At 38.7% G+C, this 24,052-nt stretch overlaps 1 protein-coding gene across 2 annotated transcripts in view; it reads left to right on the forward strand.

Moving 5' to 3' along the window:
- The window catches only part of ATP8A2 (ATPase phospholipid transporting 8A2), a 319,093-nt gene that overhangs the window by 101,919 nt on the left and 193,122 nt on the right, over positions 1-24,052 (forward strand). For both annotated transcript variants that reach the window (XM_058827389.1, XM_058827399.1), the window contains one exon: positions 15,325-15,497. In XM_058827389.1, coding sequence (XP_058683372.1) covers positions 15,325-15,497 — 173 coding nt within the window. The remainder of the gene's footprint in view (positions 1-15,324; positions 15,498-24,052) is intronic.

Genomic DNA, 24,052 nt, shown 5'->3' on the forward strand with positions numbered 1-24,052 from the left:
AGTGCTTTCTTCTTCAAGATACTTTCATATCTGATCTTTTGCTTTCATTGGTGGAAACTTGTTCATGCAAGTTTGTCTGGGGTTTTAAGAATAAGCAGTCTTCCTTTATTGGTGTGGAGCCAGCCTAAAGCAATAGGATTTATTAATCTGCAGTGTGAACTTAATGAAGACAGTAGAGAACTAGCTGCTTCAGGGTGACAGGGTATATCTTGATCATGTATTCAGAAAACAGAGAGACATAGGTATCTGTGGTCTTACTTTTGTGGTTCCTATAATGCTGACTTGGTTTCTACTTTGTTAAATAATTTTTTAAAGATTATTTCATTTTTCATAATAATTAGAGACTCTTTCTTGCAGCTGAAGCTTGATTGCTCCAAGCCTTCTCATTAGTCACATAAAAGAATACATTTCCTTCACAGGGGAATTAAGGAAAAAAAAAAGATGTTTTACATCTGGTTGAAGATAGAAAGCATCCCACAGAATTTCTCTGGGTTGATTGGTCTGTCAGAAACTAGAATTAAGCAGTTCTGCAGCTGTATGAATTTAATACCTGACTAACTATAAGTTCCCTCTGCTTTTTAACTTTCTGCATAGAGTAGAACCAGTCAGAGGAATCTTGTAGAAATCTCCAGGATTTTTATATAATTTTGTCACAATTGTTGTAAGCTTTTCTTTAATGGAAGAATGTGTCAAGGTGCATTTTCTCACTATCTCTAATTCTTTAACTGACATAGTGATGTTAGAGGATTACTGTTGCTCTTTCGTATTTACTAAGTGTTTCTAATTAACTTACCCTCTACACATCTTAAGTAGTGTTTGCAATCTCTCCTCTCCATGTGTTTAAGACAAAACTGATTTGGATATCTTGAATTTCCAGCTAGTTCCCAAATCTTAAAATATTATAACCCATGTTCTAACTGGGCCTAAAGGTCACAGTTCTGGAGGGTTAGAATATAGTGTTTTTTTGGAGAGCTTTGGGAGTGTTAGAGCTGTGGTGATTCAGATGTTCTCCTGAAGCTTCCATCATGTTGAGTTTTGGTGGTATCTATGTATGCTTATTGTGTACTTCAGATTTTCAAGCTAGCCACAGTGAATTTTTCCTCTGATTTGAAAGATTGAGGAATTTGCTGTCTATTAGTAATTCAAGTTCTTGTCTAGAGTATAGAATTCAATGAAACAAGAAGATACAGCTGTTTGTAGAAAGACAAGGTATCAAATTCTGTGGTATAACTTGGGACCACTTACCTGGCTAATGGTGACCAAAGTTGCCTGGCTTCAAGAATTCTGTGTTCTCAGGGTGCACAGGAGTTGGATATGGGGTTTAGTAGAACTCTAGAAAAATGTGGATGAATAAAGATAATTAATGGTTAAGGGGCTTTGTGAGATCCAGGCTGGTACAGTAATATTTGTCTGGATTAGAGAATTAATGTTTCACTACTGGGTTAGAGAATTAATGTTTCACTACTTACCTGTAAATAACATAAGGAAAGGGGGGATAGGTTCACAGCTTAACTGGCTGACTTTTCAAAAACTTGTATTTTCTTTTCAAGTTATTAAAACTTAATTGGTCTGTGTATAGTAGGTTTAATACTACCAGCTTCTCAAGGGAGTCCTAGTTCCATCCAGGGCTTGACAGACAAAATATGCTGTTCAATAGACAGAGTTAATAGGTTTTGTAAATATTAATAAAAGAAATCTATTGTATCACTAAATCTTTAGGGAAATTACTGGTATGGTTTAATTTTAAAAAAGAAACATAATCTTGATGATTTTGTGGAGTTTTCTTACTAAAATTATTTTTAGTAATTGAAGTGGGTATCATATTTATTAGATAAACTTTAATAAAAACTTCAGATGTATTGGGTAAACTTATAGGAAACTGTGTTTTTAAAACTCAAGGAAAAAGAGGTCTTTGAAAAGTTAGTATTCACTTCAGGGAATGGTGTTTGTTTGACTAGAAAAGAGAAGCTTGCCTACGGCTTTCTTTATATTCTTATCTTTAAAAAAAAAAAGGTGAAAAAGCTGTCATGATGAAAGCAAATCAGGTGTTGTGTCCAGCTTCTCAGCTGAGTGGATACTAGTATCTTTGCTGGGCAACACTTAATGCCTGGAAAATAAGATGTGTTTCTAGTTCTTTCTAGAACTAGAAGCAGTGAGACGCAAGCAGTGCAGCAGGAGAGGTACTCTTGCTTCCTGAGTTACCTGTGGATGTCCAGGAAATGTCTGTTTGCACCAAGTGAAGATGGGAATAAAACATTTAAGTTGTCAGGACTAGGATCAGCCAAATTAAAATGTTGTCCATTATCATGCAGAGATGAACTGTAAATTATACTTACCTGAAATGGTGTCGTACAGCCCTAGTTCATAATGCATTATAGAGAATTTCAAACAAAACCAGCATCTATGTACAGGCTGCCTTATGGCCTCTAGATGCATTTTGCCATGCAATCATTCCTAACAGTGGCAGTTGCCAACAAATACATGTCAGTTTTAATGTTTTGTTGCTTTTAAATCTGCAAGGAATAAGCAAGCCTCTTACTAGGGGAAGGGATAAAATGGGTTATTTGTGGGAGTCTGGCAAATAATAGAGTAGCTGGAAGAAGATCCACTTTCCTCTGTGGGTTCACTACCTGGTATTAGCAATTTTATTGAAACCTTTAATGCAGGTAGGCAAAGTATTTTTGAGAAGCCAAGTAAGGACAGTGGAGAAATCCAGTGGAGGGAGAGAAGGCAGCAGATGGTTGTTTAGTTTGTTGGTTGGGATTTTTTTTTTGTATGAGGGAAGTAGGTGAAGCTTCTTAAGAAATGGAAATTATTTATCTACTTGAGATTACAAATACAAATTATAAATGCTTGTCCAGCATCTAGGAGCCACATGAACCTTCAGTAAGGAAACCTGCAAATTAGAGAGATAATTCTGGCAGTGGATGTTAGAAAATACGTTTGCCAAGAAGCAATTGTTGCTATTTGTCAATATACTGGGAGCTGAGGTGCTGTGCTGAAGGCAATGAAAAGTTGTTGCTGTAGATGTTGTAGAGGAGTGTAGTAATCTCCCATGAGCATAGATCTTCAATATAACCTCTTTTGGTGGTCACCTAGGGGAAATTCTCAAACTAAATATTATTCAAAACAATGGTAGTCATGTAGGACCAAGCATGCATCTAGCACATATTTTAATTTTGCAAGTGACAAAACACTTCTATTTAGACTGCCTTAATCTCTGCACGTGGAATTAGTTACCTTGCCTGTCCACTGCCCTAACTGCTGTGCATTGTCTACTCAGTGAACATAAAATCCTGCAATGTCTCTTGTTTTCATCACAGAAGCCTGTGCTAAATTGCTTGGTTTCTTACTTGGGTTTTGGCTATTAATTTACACACTGTCATTACTGCTGTGTTAGTTTTTCTTCTTTTTCTTTCTTCTTTTTTTTTATCTAAGGAAGCTGGTTACATATGTGTGCTCAACAGAAGCCTGTTATTAATATGAAGTACAATAGACTTCATATTTTACGAACTAAACATACTAAATAATGTGGACAAAAATAGGAGGAAAAATGTTTGGTGTGGGATTTTGTCTTTTTTTTTGTTTGGTTGGTAGTTTGTGGTTGTGAGGGGTGTTTTATTCTAATAAGACATTGAATACAGTCTACTATAAAAATGGCCAGTGTGGTTTTAAAACCATGTCTGCTGCCTCATCATGCAGGTTCAGTAATCTTGAGTTTGGGCTCACATGTACAGTTGGCTGGTTTCAATATTCTTTTCCATTAAGCATTTTTGGAACATATCATGCTTTATGAGCAAAGGTTAACTAGGCCCTGAAGGAAGCTCGAAGCAGCAAAGTATAGATGTGTTTGTAGCAGAGACGACCACTGGCCAAACCCAGGATAATTACTGCTCCATATTATTTAAAGATATGCCTTTTGTTGTTTAACTCTGCTAGTGTCATCCAAAAGATGATGTTCTGCCCTGATTTATATGTCCAAAACCATTGTGGCTGAATTCTTATCTCCCATATGGTATTTCAGTTCACATAATCAGAAAGGCTGTGTGATGTAAGAATGAATATTTTGGTTTGGGAGTTGTGAATATTGTTACCTTAATTGTGTGTTTCTCTGCGTTGGCATTGGAGTTCTGAAAATCTTTATGGTGCTGTCTTTTGAAATAGTGTATTTGCATAGAATTTTTTTAATGGGTGAACATGATCATCTTGTCAGCTAATGGAATAAGCTTAGTGAGGGAATGCAGTGTCTGGATACTTGAGAGTACAAATGGGGCTCAGCATTTCTCACTTTCAGGACTCTTGCATACAGTCTGAAAAACTGCTTATTTGTGGGATTTCTGATTCTTGCTAGAATTCATTGCCCCAAGTAAAGCATTTGTTGACTTGGCTGGGAGAAGGCTTTTATGGATTTTGTTTTATATCTAAAGTATTAAATTGCTGAAACCAACTGTTACAATGATCATAAGATTATATAATATCAATACTGTTTCAATGAGTAGTTATTTGTTTGGGAACTCTCCCATAGATTATATACAATATTGGAACTTCAAGATTATTAAAACAGTTTTATGAAGCTATTTGAAAGCTATCCTTAGTGTCTGGCATCAGGAGAGCTCTTACAGAATGGTCCTTGGATGCAACTGTTCAGGCTCTGAACCAAGCAAATGCATCTCCTCTCCTTTCCTGCCTAGGATTGTTGTCTCCTGTGTAGCGTTGAAAGTACAAAGACACGAAATTGTAAACTGAATGCATGTAATCTTTTGGATTTGCAGTGTCTGGAATTTCAGTTCTGGCTGAAGTATGGCTGATGAAGAAACTGCCTTAAACATATGATGTGATGGCAAGGGCAAATAGCCTTTTAATGTCACTTCACGTAGCATTAAATAGGACTGTGTTTAGCAAAGGCCATTTTTCTGTTTCTGTGCTGCTTGGAAGTGCTTGAAATGCTCAAAACTTTACTTCCCCCTGCCCACCCCCCCCACCCCCCCCCCCCCCCCCAAATAATCTTAGCTAAGAAAATGACTAGGGAACAAGTGAGTGGAGGCTTTTGCTTCCTTTTGGCAAAGCTGCCCTTGTTCCTGCTTGTTTCCTTTTCTACCACTATCATGGTGGAAAGGCCAGACCATGACCAGGCAGTGCCTGTCTGAAGCTGCTGTCAGGAGATGTGTGCTTGTTCATGCACATAACCCTTCCCTAAATGTATAGCCTGTGCTGAGAAGGTAATATTATTTAAGAGAGACAAGTAGCATAAAATAATGTCAGGCTACTGGCTCATATTTAGAAAGCTCTTGATGCCATGTACCAGCATCTCTTATACACCCTTAGCTTTTCATATTTTATCATGTTCTCATGTTACTGTCTCATATTCACATTTTTAAAACCCTCTACATAGGCTTCAGGCTCTTTAGGAACCTCCAACCATTTGATTTTGTCATTGAACCTAATCTCGTCTGAGTAGTTGAAGCTGTGCTGTAGGAGCAAACGTTTTTTATAAGATAGGTACAAAAATTATTTTGACTTTCGAATTGAAGTAAAATTCAATATAAAAAGTGACAATTGTATGGCAACTTCTGGACTGCCTGTGGGGAGCTGTCCATAGACCCAGGCCCCTCTTCTCCAGAGACTTGAGGAGGTGAGGGGAGGCTGTATCCTGCTGCTGGCTCTTCATGTGCCCTGTGGCAAAGGATGGGCTTGAGGAGCTGCCTGCCCTGTGCCCTGTCTCAAGGATGGAACTGAGGGCAAGACTGGGGATTTGGATCTGTGCCACATCTAGTTTGCCATTGCTCATATATCTGCTGCCAGTCAAATTAAAATTAATTGCTCAAAGAAAGTTTGTTTATATTTGCTTTTTCGGAACTTTTTATTTTTCATATAACTGTAGAATGGTTTGAGTTGGAAGGGACCTTAAAGATCTAGTTTCAACCCCTTCTGCCATGGGCAGGGGTTCCATTCCCTAGATCAGGTTGCTCAGGGCCCCATTCAACCTGGCCTTTATTGAACGTGTCTGGGGATGGGGTTTCCACAAGTTCTCTGGGCAGCAGTTTTTGTCTTTTTGTCACTGTAATCTACGGTGCTCAAATTACGAGACAGAAGGATTGCATTTCTTTTGGGGTTTTGAAGGTAAGTAGCATTGAGCATTAATTAATCTTGGTAAAATTCTATTAGAAAATCTAACCTTCAGGCTTTGTCTGACAAAAATGTTAAAGCTGGACAATCTAGAGGTATTTACCTGATGTTACTGTTGTGAAGTACTAATTTTGTAATCAAAGTGCAACAGAAGAGTTTACATCGTGACAAATCTTATTTGAGCAAAACTAGTAGTAGTTCGATGGGTTGGCATGCGTAGTTTTGTCATGCTTTTCTCATTTCATGATCTAATGCTTTGTAGATAGTTCAGTTATGGGTCTTGTATCAGCTGAACAAACATACAGCTATCTGGATTTCTGGTATTCTGATATTATGACACTAAATTCTTTAGTTTTCATAATTTATGCGTGGTACTGGTGCTTGTGTTTTGGACAGCTCTCCTGTTACTTTCCTTCAGTTGTTAAATGAGAGTTATTTGATCCTACAGATCTAGGAGTGTTCAGATAGTGAAGATCTCTGTGATCTAGCAGGAATGTTTCTGAGCATCTTGCTTGTGTAACCCAATAGGATTTCTCCCCTTCCCTGATATGTGCCTGTATTTTAGCACTGGAATTTACGGATTTAAAATATTGTAGTCTTAAGGTTAGCACTTTCTACTGTCCTCTGCTTGGATACAGAGGTATGGAGCTCTGGCTTTCAGTTTTGGGACACGAGGGAAGATCCAGTTTCCCTATATCCTTGCTGTTCCAGCTTTTTGATCTCTGTTTCTTCTTCTGACAGTCTGTGTTTCCCAGGTGTGGGAATGTCCACGTCCCTGTCCTTCAGGGCATGTGTAGGGTTTTCCTTGTTCAATGTGTTTCACACCCTTCATCTGCCCTTGTGGGGCAATTTAGGTGCTGTTTAGTCTTAAACAGGAGTATGGTCAGGCTTGAGTGCCTCTTTCCAGTTGTTTGGTAAGGAGCTGGGAATTGGCTTGCAGGGGAATGCTACCTTGCTGTCTGCTTGCTAGGCTCTGCTTCATCTGTGCCCTCCTGAGAGGGCACAGATGGGACCAAGGCCAGGAATGAAGCGTCCAGGACAGACTGTTGCACCCTGCTTACCTCTGAGCAGCTGCCAAAGGGCAGGAAGCCTGACCTAACTCTTTAAGGAGTCAAAGTGATCCCAGTTGCATGGAAACAATCAATGAATGTACGTGTTCTCCATTTTTGAGAGGCTGTTGGGGAATAGGAAAGGTCATGGGAGTACAGCTTGTATCAGATCCTTCTGGAAACCCCCTTCTATGTTGTTTTATTGCCTAGTCAGCCCTGGGTAAAAGGGAAAAATACATATTCCAAGGAGTGTGAGTAACTTCTGACGCTTGTCATGCTGTCAGGGTAGAAGAAAAATCTCAAAGGGTATTTCAGGAACTGCGAGTTCTCTCATATTTCTGCTCAATACACGTATTGTTTCTAAATCAAAACCAGGGCTTTAAGCAAACAACCTGGGTTAAAAGAAATCTGCTTCTTAAAAGTCAGTTTTATTACAGAGCTTGCCTGTCTTACTCAGTGGCTCTGGACCTTTCTTGGCTTTGCTTGGAGAAACAGATCTGATAGTACACAAGCACTTGAAAGGAAGACTAATATGACAGGTTGGCTTGTTGTATGTGTGGGACTGTCTCGAGTAGCTTAGAGTTTACAGTTTGCTGTTTGGCTTAATTCTCAAAGCAGTTTCCTTTTACTTAAGTATGGGAATAACTTTGGCTATGAACTCTGACAGAGGCATGGCCTCTGTTACTTACACTACCATCCAACTGAACTATTAACTGCACAGATGCTAGTAGCGGCTGGGTTTTTTTTTAAAGGGGGATTTTGGAGAGGAAATTAAGAGGGGAAGAGTACAAATAATTGAAGCTATAGCTTCCGCTAGCCCTATTTAAATTTTATTAGTCTTTAGAGAGAGAAATTCTGTTATTCCAGCTTTATTTTGATGTCTTACAAATTGATGTTACCTTACATGAAAGGGTAAAATCAAAACTTTCTCTTTTCCAGACTACACATGTAATGCGACTTGAAAATATGAAGTAATTTTGTCATAGTGAAGACTAGTTTTGACACATGCATATGTCTTTGCTGGAAAGGTAACTGCATCTTGAGACAATCCTGTTTTGTACAAATCGGTCGACTCAGTATTATGCATTCCGTATGCATAGCATTCTTCTGGAGAAGAGATGAGCTCTGTCATCTCATCAGTATTTTGTTGTGACAATCAGTCTTTTATACATCAATAAACATGGATTCCTTACTTGCTAGCAATGACAAAACTCCTTTAATGTAGTCCTGGCTGCATCTTGTGGCTGTTCTTTGTCTCAGGAAGGTGCTGATCTCATTGAGTCAGGATGACTGTATTTTATTTATATCAACCAAGGTGGTATAATAGTGATAATATACGTACGCTTTACTTTGTGTATATAAAAAACCCCATACAGAGATAGAGACATAAATAAAAAGCCAGTATCTGTAGCAGAGATCTGAATCTTTAAAGCATTTTACCTGAAGGCTTAGGGGTGACCTAGTTGCCTCCCTGTACCTGAAGGGAGGAGCCTGCAAGAAAGTTGGAGAGGGACTTTTGACAGGAACATACAGTGACAGGACAAGGGGGAATGGCTTCAAACTGGAAGAGTCTAGGTTAAGATTACATGTTAAGAAAAAATGCCTTACTTTGAGGGTTATGAGATCCTGAAACAGATTGATTGGGGGAGTTGTGGATGCCCCATGTCTGGAAGAGTTCAAAGCCAGGCTGGATGGAGCACTGTGAAACCTAGTCTAGGCATGGGGTTGGAACTAGATTATCTTTAAGGTCCTTCCAGCCCAAAAAGTCCTGTGATTTCATATAAGGAGAAAATACCCTCTTTTTGGGGGGCAGTGAGGGGTAAATTATAGACTGACTTGTGTGTCCACATACTGTTGTTATTTTCATGGCTGAACTCTCTTCAGCTGTTTGGGGGCATTGATGTGTGTTGACAGCTTAAAAGAGAGCAACCCAGAAGCCTGTGGTTCAGACAGTGTAACAGAGAATCCTAGATCTTCATGATCTAAAGCAGATTGTGGTGTCTCCTTGATCTGAAGGTTTATCCATCAGGTTGAGAAGTGGGCTTTTATCTCTGAGTAATTATTTGGCAGAAACGTAATTTCCTGAAGGTCTAAACAAGAGTGGGCTTCTGCATTGCTTGCTTCCAGGAAAAGCTGATTTACTGTATTCCGAAGAGAAAATGTAGAAGGAAATAAAAAGTCTGTTCATTTGAATTAATTTAATAAAGCTAAAATATCAAAATATAAAGACACTGAATCATTCTGGCTTATTAGCAAAACTAACAGACTGCTTCCTCTTGGCAGAGTAAGGTTGATTTTAGTAATCTTACAGATGTTTTGGTGTCCAGAGCAAGCATTTCTTCCTTGCCCTTTCTGTGGTATGAGATATAAACTATCTTAATGTGCACCATAAACAGTTCTCTGGTCAAATATCTAACATATATTGAAAGCAATAGACAGAGTTGCCTACACAGAGCAGTTCTGGACTAAATGAAAATTGTGTAATAAGCTTAATGCTGTTCTTAGTGTGAAAAGAACAGGGTCATGGCTATAAAATTTGAAATCTTTGGTCGTCCCAGGATACACATGCTTCTTGCTAAAGTCAGAAATATTGAAAAATGTCAAACTGAACAAATGTGGTATTGTCTTTCATAGCATTTGAAGAACGTTTGATGAATTGCCCTTTTGACTGTAGTTGTTTCTATAGTTGTTTCTTATTGTGCCAGCTTTGCCCTCTTGGAGCTCAAAGAAGGATTGCAAAAGACTCACGGCTTTCAAGATGGTGCCTTTGGCAACCATGCTGCACTGGATAACTACTTAGGATGTCAGTTCTTTGGTCTGAAAATGCTGAGACTTTTGTCATTTTTCTTGATTTTTTTTTTTTTAATGAATCGGTATTTTAGTCAAGATTCAGCGAAGATTGGCATTTTTTAAATGCCACTACTAAATCAGAATTTCTCTCTTTAATGTGAGGAAGAAGTAATGCTGCAGAAAACTTCAGGTTTTATTTCAGAAGGCTGATACAAGGATCACCACTTCTGGCAGCACACACTGCCATGTTATTTAATCTGCAAGCTGGGAGATGACTAGTTAGTGAAGTCTTAAACAAGCTGGTTTTAATTCTTAATTTGGCAAAAACCTCTCTTTGCTCCTAATTCTTCCCTCCTTCTCCTTCCCTCCCCCAAAGCCTCTCCAGCTCTGGGATTGTAGGGGAGACTTCATATATATTCCATATTAAAGATGCTGCTTTACTGAGAGCCTGAAGTTTAGTGGGCAGCCACCTGACATGACGTTAAGTTCTCTTGAGTACTTAACCAGGTACTTTTTGAATAGTCAGCTCTTTGATGCTCCTCCTTGCCGTGATATTGAACTGATCCTGCAGGTGCTTGAAGTACCTGCAGCCCTTTACACAGCATATGTGTTTGAGATGGTATGTCTGACTGACACTTTTGGGGATTGTTTTTCTGTGATCAGATGAAGTTTGTGAAAAGATCTGTTTAATTTTTCTTTTTAAACTATGTAGAATATACTTGGAGATAGATATACAGATGACAGGACAGATGTTCCTTTGGGGTGTATATTGTTTCCTATTTAACCAAGTTTCTTGGCTCCTGCATAATAAATTTGTTGCAGAACTGGAAACATCTTTACAGCACTTGATGGGTGAATTCATCTGGGCTTTCAGCTGCCCCTGGATACAAAGTTCTGGTATGATCTGTTTATCTTATATCTGGAGGTAAGATTTGGTCTGAATATGTGATAACCTGAGACTTGCTATGCAGATTAAGGACTCTTTATACTGAGATCTTTTAAATGATTTGGCTAACTGAAGGAATTTCAGGTTGAAGTTCAATTCATGAAATTAAAGTTATGAAAATTATTTGAGTGAGCCATCTAATACCTCTGGGTCCTCCATGCAATGCTTTTCTTGGCATGGTAGGAGATCATATTCATCAAGCAGAATTGTGGTGTTAATAAATAAGCAAGTTCCACTGTGTCAGATCAGTGACAGTCATTTGATTGACATGTTTTAGGAACAGCTGTGAGGTGTCATTGGAGTAGTCACACTGTGTGTTCTTATTTGTTTAAATCAGCACGTGACAGGCTGAGCACTGCAGCAATACTAAGCAACAGCCATTGATGGACCTGTTTGTTAGTTTTTCTCTTAGTTTTGATCTTTCTTAAAAGAGGAAATTGAGGGTATACAACTGGGATCTGATCTTCCATGATCCATTTGCTAAATGGTTTTGTGTGTACAGGTTGAATTTGAAGTGGATCCTGCATTGTGAAAGTACTCAAGTTTCCTCTAAACTGGAAGATGTTGGTACTATTTCTTTTGAAATGTGAACTAGTGAAGTATTCACAGTTAGTCTTTGGCTTTTAAACATTTGCCTGGCTCTCAGCTAGAGTGTCCTTATATCCTCCACTTCTGTAAAGCTAAGGAAGGGATGAACTCTTAAAATTGGGCTTTAGAAATGTGTAATTTTCAGGGTCTTCTTTCCATAGTGCTGTTTTCAGTGAGTTCAAAACAACTTCCCTGCTAATATTTCTGCTTCTGGCTTTAGAAGAACCTTACAGGTGATGTATTTTCAGGAATACAGCCTGCTTTGTACCCCATGCACTGCCTCATCCGTTGCACTGTGTAGCAAGGTGAATGTCCATACTGCTGTCAGGTTTGACTTTTTTTTTTTTTTTTAGCACTGTGATATGGTTTTAAGAGTAGAAGAAAGCTAGAGTGGTTTTGTGGATACTCATAAGACTTTCCCTATTGTTGAGAGAAAGTGTGCAAATTCTTCTCTAAAAATTTTTATAAGTTGAATTTGGAGGTCCATGTTGTTGTAGAGTTGATTTTATTACAGCATACATATTCCAATATTGGTAAATAAGAATTTTAAACTCTACTGATGTTTTGAGTATCCATTTCATGGTCTGTAAACCATGGATTTGTATCATTACGTAAGCAGGTGTCACATTGCACCTAGGAAACACAACTGTGTTTGAATTGGTATTTCCATGCCCAGCTAAATTTTGGGAGTACACAGAAGCAGTTAAATAACCAACTGTTTGAAGACTGATCAATTGTAGGAATCACAAAAGAGAGGGAACAGAGCAACATGATAACAAGTCCTGTAGCTGGACTACTGCTGTAAACATAAAGTAATCTTCACTAGTCTTTGTGGCCATATGCTTTGCACCCTTCCTTATAACTAGGTCTCTGGAAGAAGCTGGGCACAGCAGGGATTTTTCCTGAGGTTTTAGGAAGTGAGAATACACAAGCATGCTATCACAAGGTTTGTTAAAGATCCTGAGTGTACAATCCAGAATAGACCACAGAAACTCTGCTTCAGGATGTTTTTGTTTTCTGTCTGTCAACAAATTTAGTCTGCTATGAAGATTATAATAGTGAACTAATTATGCTACTTCATGTTCTGTATGGAAACTATGCGCACAGAGAACAATAAAATCTGAAAGTTTATTTTAAGGCAGTAATGCGAGTAAATGTTCTGCTGAAGGTTTGTATTTGTGGTTGTGACTTGTTAAAATGGAAATGGAAAAACAAACAGGAAGAGCAGGTGGGATAGGTTTGTTATGGAATATAGGACTATGTATTGAATTTAACTCAAGCACAGAGACCATATCAACCTTAACCCTTGAATGCATTTGTCAGAATTATTCATATATTTAGAAACAAGTCCCCCCCCCCCATCATGGCAAAAGTTTAAAGTAGAATAAAAAGAAATTAAAACCTGATTTCCTTAGCTTTTTCAATTTGAGCTCTGTAGTTGACTTGTTACAATCTGATTTTTTTTTCATGTTTGTTCTCTGACACTTGGTGGTCTTATGAAAGAGTTTTTAAGCCCTTGTAAAGCTCTAAACTGATAATGTTACTCGGATTCAACTGACCACTTCAGCATGTGCTTATGAAGTGTCCATTTTTATTAGAATAACCCTCTGAATCAGGGCTACTGAACAGACGGACTTTTCATTTTTTGCACCTTCTGACTTTTAAGTAAAGTTGTATATTTTTAATATTTGATGGAAATTGATATGCCAGTACCGTAAGGTTTGATTGGCAGGCACCTCTCTGGGTTTCCCCAGAGCAGCTGGATGCTCTGTGCCTGGGAAGGAAAACCAAGTTTATTATGGCTAAGTGAAAGGCTTGCTATATTTGTTTCTAACATTCTATTTCTGTCAGAACCCCTGACAAACTTACCATTTAGGCTTGATGGATACTCAGTAAAAAAGGCAGGGGTGTATTCCACAGGTGTGAGTTTATCCAGATACTTCCTTAGGATTACTATTGATTTCTGCTTCATCATGCTTGTTCTAGTAAAGGATTGATTTCGTCTTGCTTGATGTGACTCAAAGAAATGTATCCCTTGATGTCAAGCACAGAGTAAAAGCGAGGGATCAAAGTAGGGATTTTTTACTTTAGTTACCAGTAATGAGTTGCCCACAGAAGGATATAGTTCCCCATGGTTTCCAAATGTTTGTTCCTGTGCTTGCTTGGAAGGTCTTCATTATATACCCAGGAGAATGGGGTCCGGTTTATTTGGCTTAATTGCACTGGCTTATAGGAGCAATAGTTAGTTTTCTTTTTTAAAACACAGCAATTTTAAGTAGTTGGAAGAAACAGAAATAATAATTCATGCTTTTTTACTGTGTAAGCTGTTAGGCTGTAAGTTAGCCCCACATACGGAGGAGTAGATTGAGAGTTTTACAAGGTGCTGGTAAAATGCAGTGCCTGATCTGTAATCCTTGATTTATACTGTTTTGGGGTATTAACAGTGTTACTAATTCTGTGTCATCTTACATGTAAGATGAGTAAGTTCCATGACCAGGGCATGAATTGAATGAGACTTATCCGTAGCTGTGATAATAAGCTATGGAGAGACTAGTAACCTCAACTGATGAGAAATATCACCTTTTATAGGTTCTCCTGTGGCTTTTTCTTTTGAGCAATAGATGATGGATTTTCAGCAACCCTCCTGAACCTTGCCCTCAGATTCTCCTCTGTCTCTGTAGGGAGGAGTGCTTGGGCCCTGGCCTTCACCCTCCTTTGGGTCAGGTGAGAAATAGGGGTGTTCCCTCTGAAGTGCCCCAAGCGCTAGACAGGGAATAAGGGCAGGGAGTACTCCCTTGGCTTCAAATAGTCAGAGAAGCGTTTAATCCTGTGTGCGCATTCAGGAGAAGCACTTCAGGATTCTGCATTCAGGATTCTGCGCTTGAGAGCAAGACAAATGTTTGAGCAAGACTGAGAGGAAGCAGTAAAGAAGAAGAAATGACATTCCAAGATCCCAGGGGCAGGGGCTCTTGGGATAAAATTCTATTATTGATAACATTACCCAAACTGTATCCGTTATACCATCCTTGGAGTTGCTGTGAATGTTGTCACTGCACAGTAGTGTAGAACAAGATAAAACAGTTTTCTTCCCAAAAGACTTACCCTTGTTTTCCCAGCACTGGTCTCTAATGGTTTAAGCACAGTCATCTACTTTGTGTTAGATTTTCAGGTACAGTGTAAATAAAGCATGCCATGAAGTCATAAATCTAATCACTCTCATTTTAATGGGGAAACAGGGAATTATGCCGGGAGTTGTTCTTAAAGAAGATGCAAAAGGTAATCTGTGTCTGAAGTGGCTGAACTGTGTTCTCTGTCACACTCATTAATCTAATCTAATCTGTAAATTTAGTTCGGGGCTAATTTTCTAGTGAATCAGAGTGAGTGATTACCATACTAATGAGTGGGGTGAGAGAAAATGAATTGCAAAGCAACTTTTCCTCTTTCCCCTCAACCTTCCCCTTTGTGCAAAAGTGGCCTGATTCTTTTTCTACCTGTTTGGCCCAGGAAAGTTGATGTATTTGGGCTGCAGTTGGGAAGGCTGTATCACAACTGCTTTGGGCACATGCATCATGCAGGACTGTGTGTTAAAGATGCTGGAGTCTGCTCTGAAACAAGACATGTTCCTAGGCAGGCAGAGGCAGCTTTTGCTGATTTGTGACACAAGTCAGTATGTCTGCATGTCAACACATTAGCTCATGTCAATGCCAGTTTGGATGCATCTGTACTGGGCTCTGTTATCTAGACAGTCTGGAGATACTTTGCTCTAGATTGAATGCACTTTTCTTGTATGAAAGAAACATTTTCTTTCTGGTTTTTTTTCTGCAGGCAACAAGAGCTTCTCTGACTCAACATTGTACCAGTCTGGGGGAGTCACTGGGCAAGGAAAATGATATTGCCCTGATTATTGATGGCCACACACTGAAGTATGCCCTTTCATTTGAAGTCAGGCAGAGCTTTCTAGACTTGGCACTTTCCTGTAAAGCAGTCATTTGTTGCAGGTAAGGAATTTTGTGACATTTTTGGGTAACAAAATGGGCATGAAGCCTGTAAAATTGACGCTGGTATGCACACTGCCACACTTAAATATGCTGGAGAGCAGCTTGCTTAGTAGTGTCCTCCTATGGAGGAGGAAGCATGTCCTTCATTAAAATTGTGTAATCAAATAGTACAATTCTCTCTGCCAGTGTCAGTCCCAGCTGAGTCTGCTGTCTTCTATAAAGTGATGAAAGAACATGAGAAAACATTGTGCTTGATTGCCTGATTATAGTAGACACTGATGAGAAAGAGTGGTATGGATGTCATTTGTAATCAAAATGTTTGTGTGACTGTTCAGCTCAGCTCTAGAAAAGGTCTCTTGATGAATTTAAGTTTTTCTTGACTTCTAGTTGTGCATTATGTGAGCATATGATAACTGTGCAATTTGCCCTATTAAAATGTTAGCCTACTGCTTGCTTTGTTAAGTCACAGCAGAGTTTGCTGCTGCTTGTGGATATAGCCATAGACAGATGTGGTCCTATGTCCTGCTTCGGAAGGAAGGAAATAAGAGCCCCAAGAAAATGAAAATCAAAAGCTGGCTTACTTTACTTTTTGTGTAGCAGGAAGGCTGCATCATTTTTAACTTTGAAAGATTATGTGGCTTTGAGGATTGTGTGTGTTTGTGCTTATTGCTGGTATTTGGGGAGAACTGTGACCTAGAAGGGATTGTTGATTTAGGCAGGCAGGAAGTTTTATTTGCATTCTAGAAGCAAGGCCTGCTTTGTGGAAAATGACTATATGGAGACCTTGTACTACTTTTCTGTAGTCTACTTTTATGTGTGCACTCTTGTACAAGTATCACATGGCAAAAGCAGTGCTGTCCATGCACCTGAAATAGCTGAACCCTTGGACTTTTTATCTGACTAGTTTCTTTCCATTTGTTTTCTGGACTGCTGTACTGCATGATACTGGGGCTAGAGCTGTTCAATGCGTTCATTAATCCCCTGATGATTAGATGGAGTATGTCCTCAGCAAGCATCAACAAATGATACAAGACTGAAGAGTGATTGATAGCCCTGAGGGGCTGACCTTCTGAGGCTCTTCAATAGGTTGAAGAGCTAAGCAGCAGAACCTCATGAAGCTCAAGAAGGGGAAATACAAATTCCAATGCTTAAGGAGTTACAACCCCATAGAGCAGTAAACTGTGGGAATTGCCAAGCTAGAAAGCACCTTTGTCCAGAAGGATCTTTGGGTCCTTGGTGGACAAGCTGACTGTGAGCCAGCAATGAATCCTAGTGGCGAAGCAGACTGGTGTTGCCCTGGGCTGCTGTGTAAAGAGCATTGGTAAAGGTTGAGGGAGATGATCCTTCTTCTCCACACTGGTAACTTCTGGAATGTTGTGTCCAGTTCTGGGATCATTAATATAAGGCACAAACAGGTTTAATGGAGAGATTCCAGTGCAGGACCATGAACATGACAAAGGGGCTGGAGCATCTGTCACACAAGGAGAATCTGAGAGCTGGAAGTGTTTAGTCTGGAGAAGAGGAGGCTCAGAGGGGTTTGTATCAGTTTGTATGAACATGCAGTAGACGTGAATGAAGATGAGGGAGATGGGCTCTTCCCTGTAGTGTTCAGTAACAGCAGTTTTTCTTCTGCTGCTGCTGAATTTTTTTAAATTTGGGCAGCGGGCTAGAGGAGGAAGGCACAAAGTCATAGAGCAGAGGTCTCATTTCTGCAGGTGTTTCATGGAGTGACAAGTGTTTTACAGGAGGGAGCTAACACAAGTGCAGCCATCTTCAGAATGCAGCAGGCCCCGATATAGGGCCAGTAAGAGGGCCGGAGTAAAGGTACCTGGGGCTTCAAGAGCACTGAGTACCCAGGAAGGGACCTGACCCTGTGTTTTGCTCTGTTTGAAGGGAAGTTAACAAACAGAGCAGATTGAAAGCTCCTGCTTTCCTGCTCCAGCACAATGCTTGGGCAGAGATCCTTCCAAGGCACTTTGTTAGTTTATTTCTCAAAGATTTGACAAGTTAAGTCAAAGACTTATGTAGCTGGAACAAATCATAAATGGCAAATTATTAAAATTACGCATCAAATATATGTAATTAGCTGAATATAATAAATGGTCCTGTTTTGCCAAGAGACATGCAATACTGGACATTTCCTCTTTCAGTATTTCATGAGCCAACAGGAGTTTTATTTATTAGTGAATTAGCAAATTGAGGAACAATGCAAAAAAGTACTTTAAAGTATAAATCAAAGGGGAAGAGATGATGTAATTTCATAGCTTAAAAGGAGGAATGAAAATAATTGAGTTTTAAGTCCCCAGGGAAAAAGAGGAATGCTTTTAATAACCTTTAAGGCTTTTCAGGAACCTTCCAGTCACTTGCCAGGTGCTTGATACTGAAGGAAGAAAAACATATTTTTTTAATGCTCTGGGTTGTTTTTGATAGCACTCTATGTCAAATAAGGCAATGCACTTACACTTCACAAGAAGTTTTAAAATGGAATTTACAAAGAGGACGTTTCAAATTAGAGTTAGTCTTCAAACAAAAATGTTAATTGGGAGGGGGATGTGGCTCTTTAACTTAGTGGTATGATGTTTAATCACAGTAGGAGGAGTTTCCTTGCTATTCTCAACATTGCACAAATTTGTGGGGCTTAATATTTCATAAATTTACTAAAACATTTTCATCTTCTCTGGGGAGTTTCAGCTGCATTTGCCATTCAATTTTTTTAAAAAAAAATATAGTTAGGACATACTGTATATTCATTTTCTGGGCTTTAGGCATAAACTGTAGTTGAACTTGGTTCTCAGGGGTAATCTATTAAAATGAAACTGTAGTAAACCTGGCTCCTTTTTACATTAAGACCGAGAGATGGTATCTTCTGATGGGGTTAAGTCTTCCACTGTTACAGTGTCCCTAGCAGGCCACTGGCACAGTGGAGAAAAATATACCCCTCGGGAGACTTGGTAAAGCTAGCAAAATCAAATCAAACAAGTCTTTAAGAAAAAGCCTTGTTTGTTAAAAGTTTTTCCAGAGACTGACAGATCTTATTATCTTTCCTCACGCTGACTGGGATGTCAGTATGTCAAGAGCAAGCAAAACTTACTTTTCAGTGGAAGTAAATGTTGTTTGGAAGGCAGTTGAACTCATGACTTCATTTATGAGATCTGAGCTGATGATTGCCTGTCTCTGGTTTTCAAAAGTTCCTTTAATGGACCTGGATTTAGAGATGTTTTGTGAGACACAAAATGTTAAGACTTGGGTAGAAGTGAGATTATTCTTTTAATAACAAAATTTTGAGTGTTATCATTCATCTAGTGATTATACACTAGCTGGTAGGTACAGCATATTGTTGCATTTGGCTTTGAATATAAAAGTAGCAGAGAAGTATATGAATTGTGTGTTATGGCATTTAATATTTAATTATTTAATATTTTTAAAAATTCAATATAATTTTAAATTTATATTTAATTCTCTACTGAACAGCCTGCCTGGAATTGGAAGTATTTGTAGTTGGATTAATGCGGTGTTTCAGAAACACATTTTTATAACTATGCTTTGGGAACTTATTGTTTTTGCATAAAACTTCTTTGCAGGTGGCAATGACTCTGCCTTTGTATGGGTTTAATGCCATATTAACAAGACATCTATCAGGAAGAAGAAATCCATCAGCATTTAAGAGATTCAATAATTTTAAGCAGTTTATAAATGCTTCAGTACTTAAAATTAATCGTTGGACAGCCAAAGTAGTCCTTTGTTTAATTTCTTTCACTGTTGTAAGCACAACAGAGCAAACATTTCCAGAGATGTGTAGCATCAAGCTGCACTGGGGTGCCTCAGTGTGAATCTTTTCTCTTTTGCTTGTATTACTGACCATTTCTGCAATACTGCTTGAGGTGATGATGCTGGGATGTTGTTTCTTTTCCATACCTGTACTGAGATCCTGTGGCTTTTCAGCTGAGTGAACACTCAGCTGATGCCTGTGTAGGAGGGGTTTCAGGTAATAGGAAAACAAAAAAAAATGTCTCAATTGCTGTACAATCCATCAGCTTTTCTGCCATACTTTGATCAGATGTCCTGTTCTGCAGAGGTTTTTATGAAGTGGTGCAGCATGAACAGAGACTGAGAAAATCTAGCCACAGCAATTTCTATGGACCATCTGCTATTTCCACCAGGGCACTTGCCATGTCATGGCTACTGCATCAGGTGATTTAGATTTAAGGTGTGAAAGGTGTGTGCAGCTGTTGGTCAGCATCTGAGCACTGACTTCTGGAGGCCTTCTGCCCAAACTCATCAGCTATCTTTAGGTGATAGTGGCACAAACTGTTGCTCTCGGTACCTTGAGCAATACTGGAGCTGTAGTGATAATGGTCAGGAGCTGGGTAAAAAAAGAAACAAGATGAGAAAATGGATGTTTTTTAAACAACCCCCAAGCAGCAGGAGAACCCTGTTCTACCTGTGTTGCTATTGCTTGTAGCATGCAGGGAGGCTGGGGTGAGGACACGAGCCCACATGCTCACTCTGAGAACAGACACTAAATGTTCTGAAATGAACATACTCTTTGACTGGAGTGTGTCTGCTTGGCTGTTAAAAGGGTAGGAGTGGAATGAATTGAAAGCAGAAGGTTGGAGAAGGGAAGACAAAAAGCAGCTTGTGAAGAGTACGTGTTGCTAATTGTTAGAGTCACTTCATCAGCTAAGGAGAGAAGAGAGATGAGGAGACAAGAGGAAAGTTGTCTCAGCACTGCAAGTTGTAAGGCCATAGCTGGGGTGCTTCTGGTCTTCCATCATGATTTAGAGGAGACATTAATAACATAGCTGACAAAATGAACATCTGGAATGCTTCTTAAATATTTATTCCCCCAACTTGCATATTGTGTGTTAGTATTTGACAAAATGATTATTCTGTGCTGTAGATCAGTGTGTATTTATTTATTGAACCAAAAAAGTCTCTCACTGGCTTTCATTAGGTAAGATCCCCATTTTCATGACAAAAAATTGCAACTCAGTTCTGATTAAGAGTATGCTAGCCAATTCTAATGTTAATTGGTCCCAAAGAAAATTATGGTTGTGTTACATTTTCCTGTATGCACATCTTGTGTTTCCCCTCATCTGTCACCTACTAAATAATCAATGCTTATTCTCTTGTTCTATTTCTGCCAACTCATGACAGCAATATTCATCTCATGACTTTGAAAACCATGAGGGAAGAACCATTCTGACAGCTTTAGTGTTTCTAGATAATTGAAGTGGGAGGAAGGTTTGGAGTTGTAGCATTACATGTTGCTCTCTGCACTCTTGAATAAAGAATACTCACAGATGATTAGAAATGATCACCTAAACTGTTCAGTGTGTGTGTAGGGATGTGTAAAGCAATCCTGGGACTTTCTTATGATTATTTTTCTTAAAATCCTGTTGGCTGCTTTGCAAGAGCTAAGTAAACTTGGAAAATATCACCAATTCTGTGCTGGAAAGCTAATACGGGCAAACTTTAGGAGGGCTTATAAAATTTGGCAATTATATTATCTTCTGAGTGGCAGAGTGAGTTTCTGAGTTTTGACTTCTGTTCTTTTTAATTGGTGTTCTGAGCTATGACAGTTCCTCACTCTCATAGTTCAAATCATTCAAATGCATAGCTAGTGTTTAAAGGAGAAAAAAATTACTGTTTACACTTAAGCAGTACTTAAAGATACTGTTTTAACTGGTATTGTTTGTTTTTTAAATGACACAGGTGAAGCATGTTTCCCTTGGGTAACTATTAACTGCCTGACAGCCTGAATTTAAATGATTCATGCTATGTGGCCAAACATTCCTTGCTGCTTAACTTATTCACGTTATTGTGACTGTTCCTATTTTTAGAACTATTTTGCTTTATTTGTTCAGATGAGGAAGTAATTCAAATGAAGTAATCTCTAAGTTGAATCAGTGTTCCAGTTTCTACTGCTATTCACAATTTGGCAAAATGTTTGCCTTTTTGAATTTATTAAAGAAAAATATCTAGCTAATTGATTAAGTTTGTATTGTGTTTCAAACTTGTGTAAGTCAATTCAGATCCAGTATCTGTTTTAGTGTTCACTTTCTGTTTACACTGGATGACCAGCTGAGTGAGTTTTCATGCTCATAAATGATTATAAATGAAAAATCTTTTCCTGAAATATTTTGCTTCGCCTCTATTTCCTGTTTCTGTTACCATTCTTACTTACCACCAAGTATTTGGAAAGTTGGAGGACAGACATGAATACAGCTAAAATCAACCTTTTTCATTGGAAACAATTTTGTAGGAAAAATACTGCATGTCCTGAAAAAAACTTAGTAAGTTTGTCCTCCAGGTAATGTTTACCCTTGTTATTTTTAAAATTAATTTGTTACCATTTTTCATTGTGAGCCTAATATTTAGGTGACCAAAATCTTAGCATTTCACTTGATCCATCTCATCAAATGCAAGTGAAATTTGCCTCTTGAGCAATGGGGTGATAATACTCACAAACAGTTCCAAATGGTATCAGTGTCTGTTTCTTCGCCATACTGCAGTATCTTGTCCAAAATGCTTCTGCTCTCTTCAGTTTCTGAGCGGGAGCAGCCAGCAGTTTTTGTGCTATACTTCCCAAATTGGAAAATAAACATTCCATAGATACTGCACATGAGAAAAAACTATGCTGCTGGAATGTATGCTATTTTAGAAGAAAGATAAAACTGTGGTTTGGAATACCTTCTGTTCCACGAGAAATTCATAGTACTGGTATATTTTTCTTTCCAAAAGTGCTAGTGTGTTAACCCCTATCTTCTGGTCAAGTTTCAAATTGAACAATTACTTTCTTCTCTGTGAAATTCCCCTGCCTTCTTCTTCAAATATATTCCTCACATCCTATGCAAACCTGTTGAGAGTGATGGTGTGAATGCTAAAGGTCACCAGGTTTTAGTTCAGAGGTACTACAGAAAAATTCTTCTTGTGAACCCACCTCTAACTATTCAAATCCTTTCATTTTAAGTTTCTGTTTTGTAGAAACAGTATTGGAAGTGTGTTATCGCCATTCTCTTTAAACAAAATATGTAGGGTCTTTTTTCGGAGGGGAGGTGTTTGTTTTCTTTCAGTCTTTTTTATGGTTAGGGGGTGGTGCATGTTTTACTCTGGGCTTACCCAAGTTCCTCCAGTTTGCCAGTGCAAACTGTAAAGTAACTTTATCTTAGCTAACAACAGAATGTTTGAGCTCTTTCAAGATGGCTTGTGTGGCATGTGTAATATGTGGTCTCTGGCACAGTGTGCAGAAACATTCATTAGTGCATGCACTTGTCCGGTAAGAGCAATTTCTTAATACGATGAGGTGTGTAGGCAAACTGTCCTGTTTAAAAAACAAACTGTCCTGTCTCCAATAAAGCTTCTTCCCAAACCAAAGATATCAGATACTGATTCTCCACTAGGCTTCAGTAATGCCAGTTTTTTTCACTCTAGGCATTCTGGCACAACTGGACTCTTGACATAGTTGTCCTTTTTTCTTACCACTTGTCTGTTGTGCCAAATACCCTTTTCCTGAGTTCCTGGAACAGTGTGTTGTCTGCTAGGGAGTGACTGAATGTTTCCTCTTATGAAATTCCCTGCTGGTCCATAAGGCTGGATGGAGTCCAAGGGTCTGGTGCCTTTCTGCAACCTTGCAACTGGTTTGTAAAGATTGTGTAGGAAAGTTCCTTAATTCCTTTCTCACCAGGTTGCAATTGCAAGGAAGTATTTTACCTTTTCTGTTTTCTTGTAATGTTTCGTCAAATGTTATGAAGAAAGAGGTAGCCTTATCTTGATCATTCCTTACTATTATGAATTTTCTTCTCTAAATATTTGGTAGTTTTAAAGATCTCAAAACTTTTCCTGGGAGAGGATTTGAGGATTCTCCTTGCTTTTATTGAAATATTTATTTTTGTCTTCCAAGTTTAATATTTGAATTTCACTGAAACCCTGATGCATGAAGGTACAGAAGACAAAGGCCTCTAAAGAATATGTGGTGCTGCACTGCATTCAGAAACAAGACTCAAACCAACTGTAATATTACTCCTTTCATAAGATCCAGCGGAGTCTTGTGCTCTATCCCACAGGACCAACTTAAATATTGTATTTTCCATTGTTAAAAGCAGAGATATAAAATTACAGAGGCAGGAACAGTCTGTTCTGCAAGCTTCTTAGTACTGCAGGGAATTACCTTCATGAGGTCTCTGGGCTTTAGGGCACTGTAGTAATACGTGGGACACTGAACTGGTAAAACAGCTCTGGTCAGAGTTTCCAAAAGTGCTTAGTGTTGGTGGAAGCTGACTCTAGAGCATGTCTAAGTTCAGTAGGAGCCCAGCTGAATCCATACTAGATATTTGGAAAAAACTGACCTTATACTTAAAAAATGGCCAAGCTTAAATGTATTTCTCTGCTATTCATATCCTTGAAGTCATGATAATAAAAACAAAACTATGCTTGAGGGAAATAGAGTAAACCTGATTTGATTCAACAGGCTAGACTAGGAAGCAAACTCTTTAAGTTTGTACACATGAGTAGAAAAATAAAGAGGCTCTGGCTCCAATGGGCCATGCAGTTTT

Source organism: Poecile atricapillus, chromosome 1 (genome assembly GCF_030490865.1).
Source record: "Poecile atricapillus isolate bPoeAtr1 chromosome 1, bPoeAtr1.hap1, whole genome shotgun sequence".
In the NCBI taxonomy this organism is placed as follows: Eukaryota; Metazoa; Chordata; class Aves; order Passeriformes; family Paridae; genus Poecile; species Poecile atricapillus.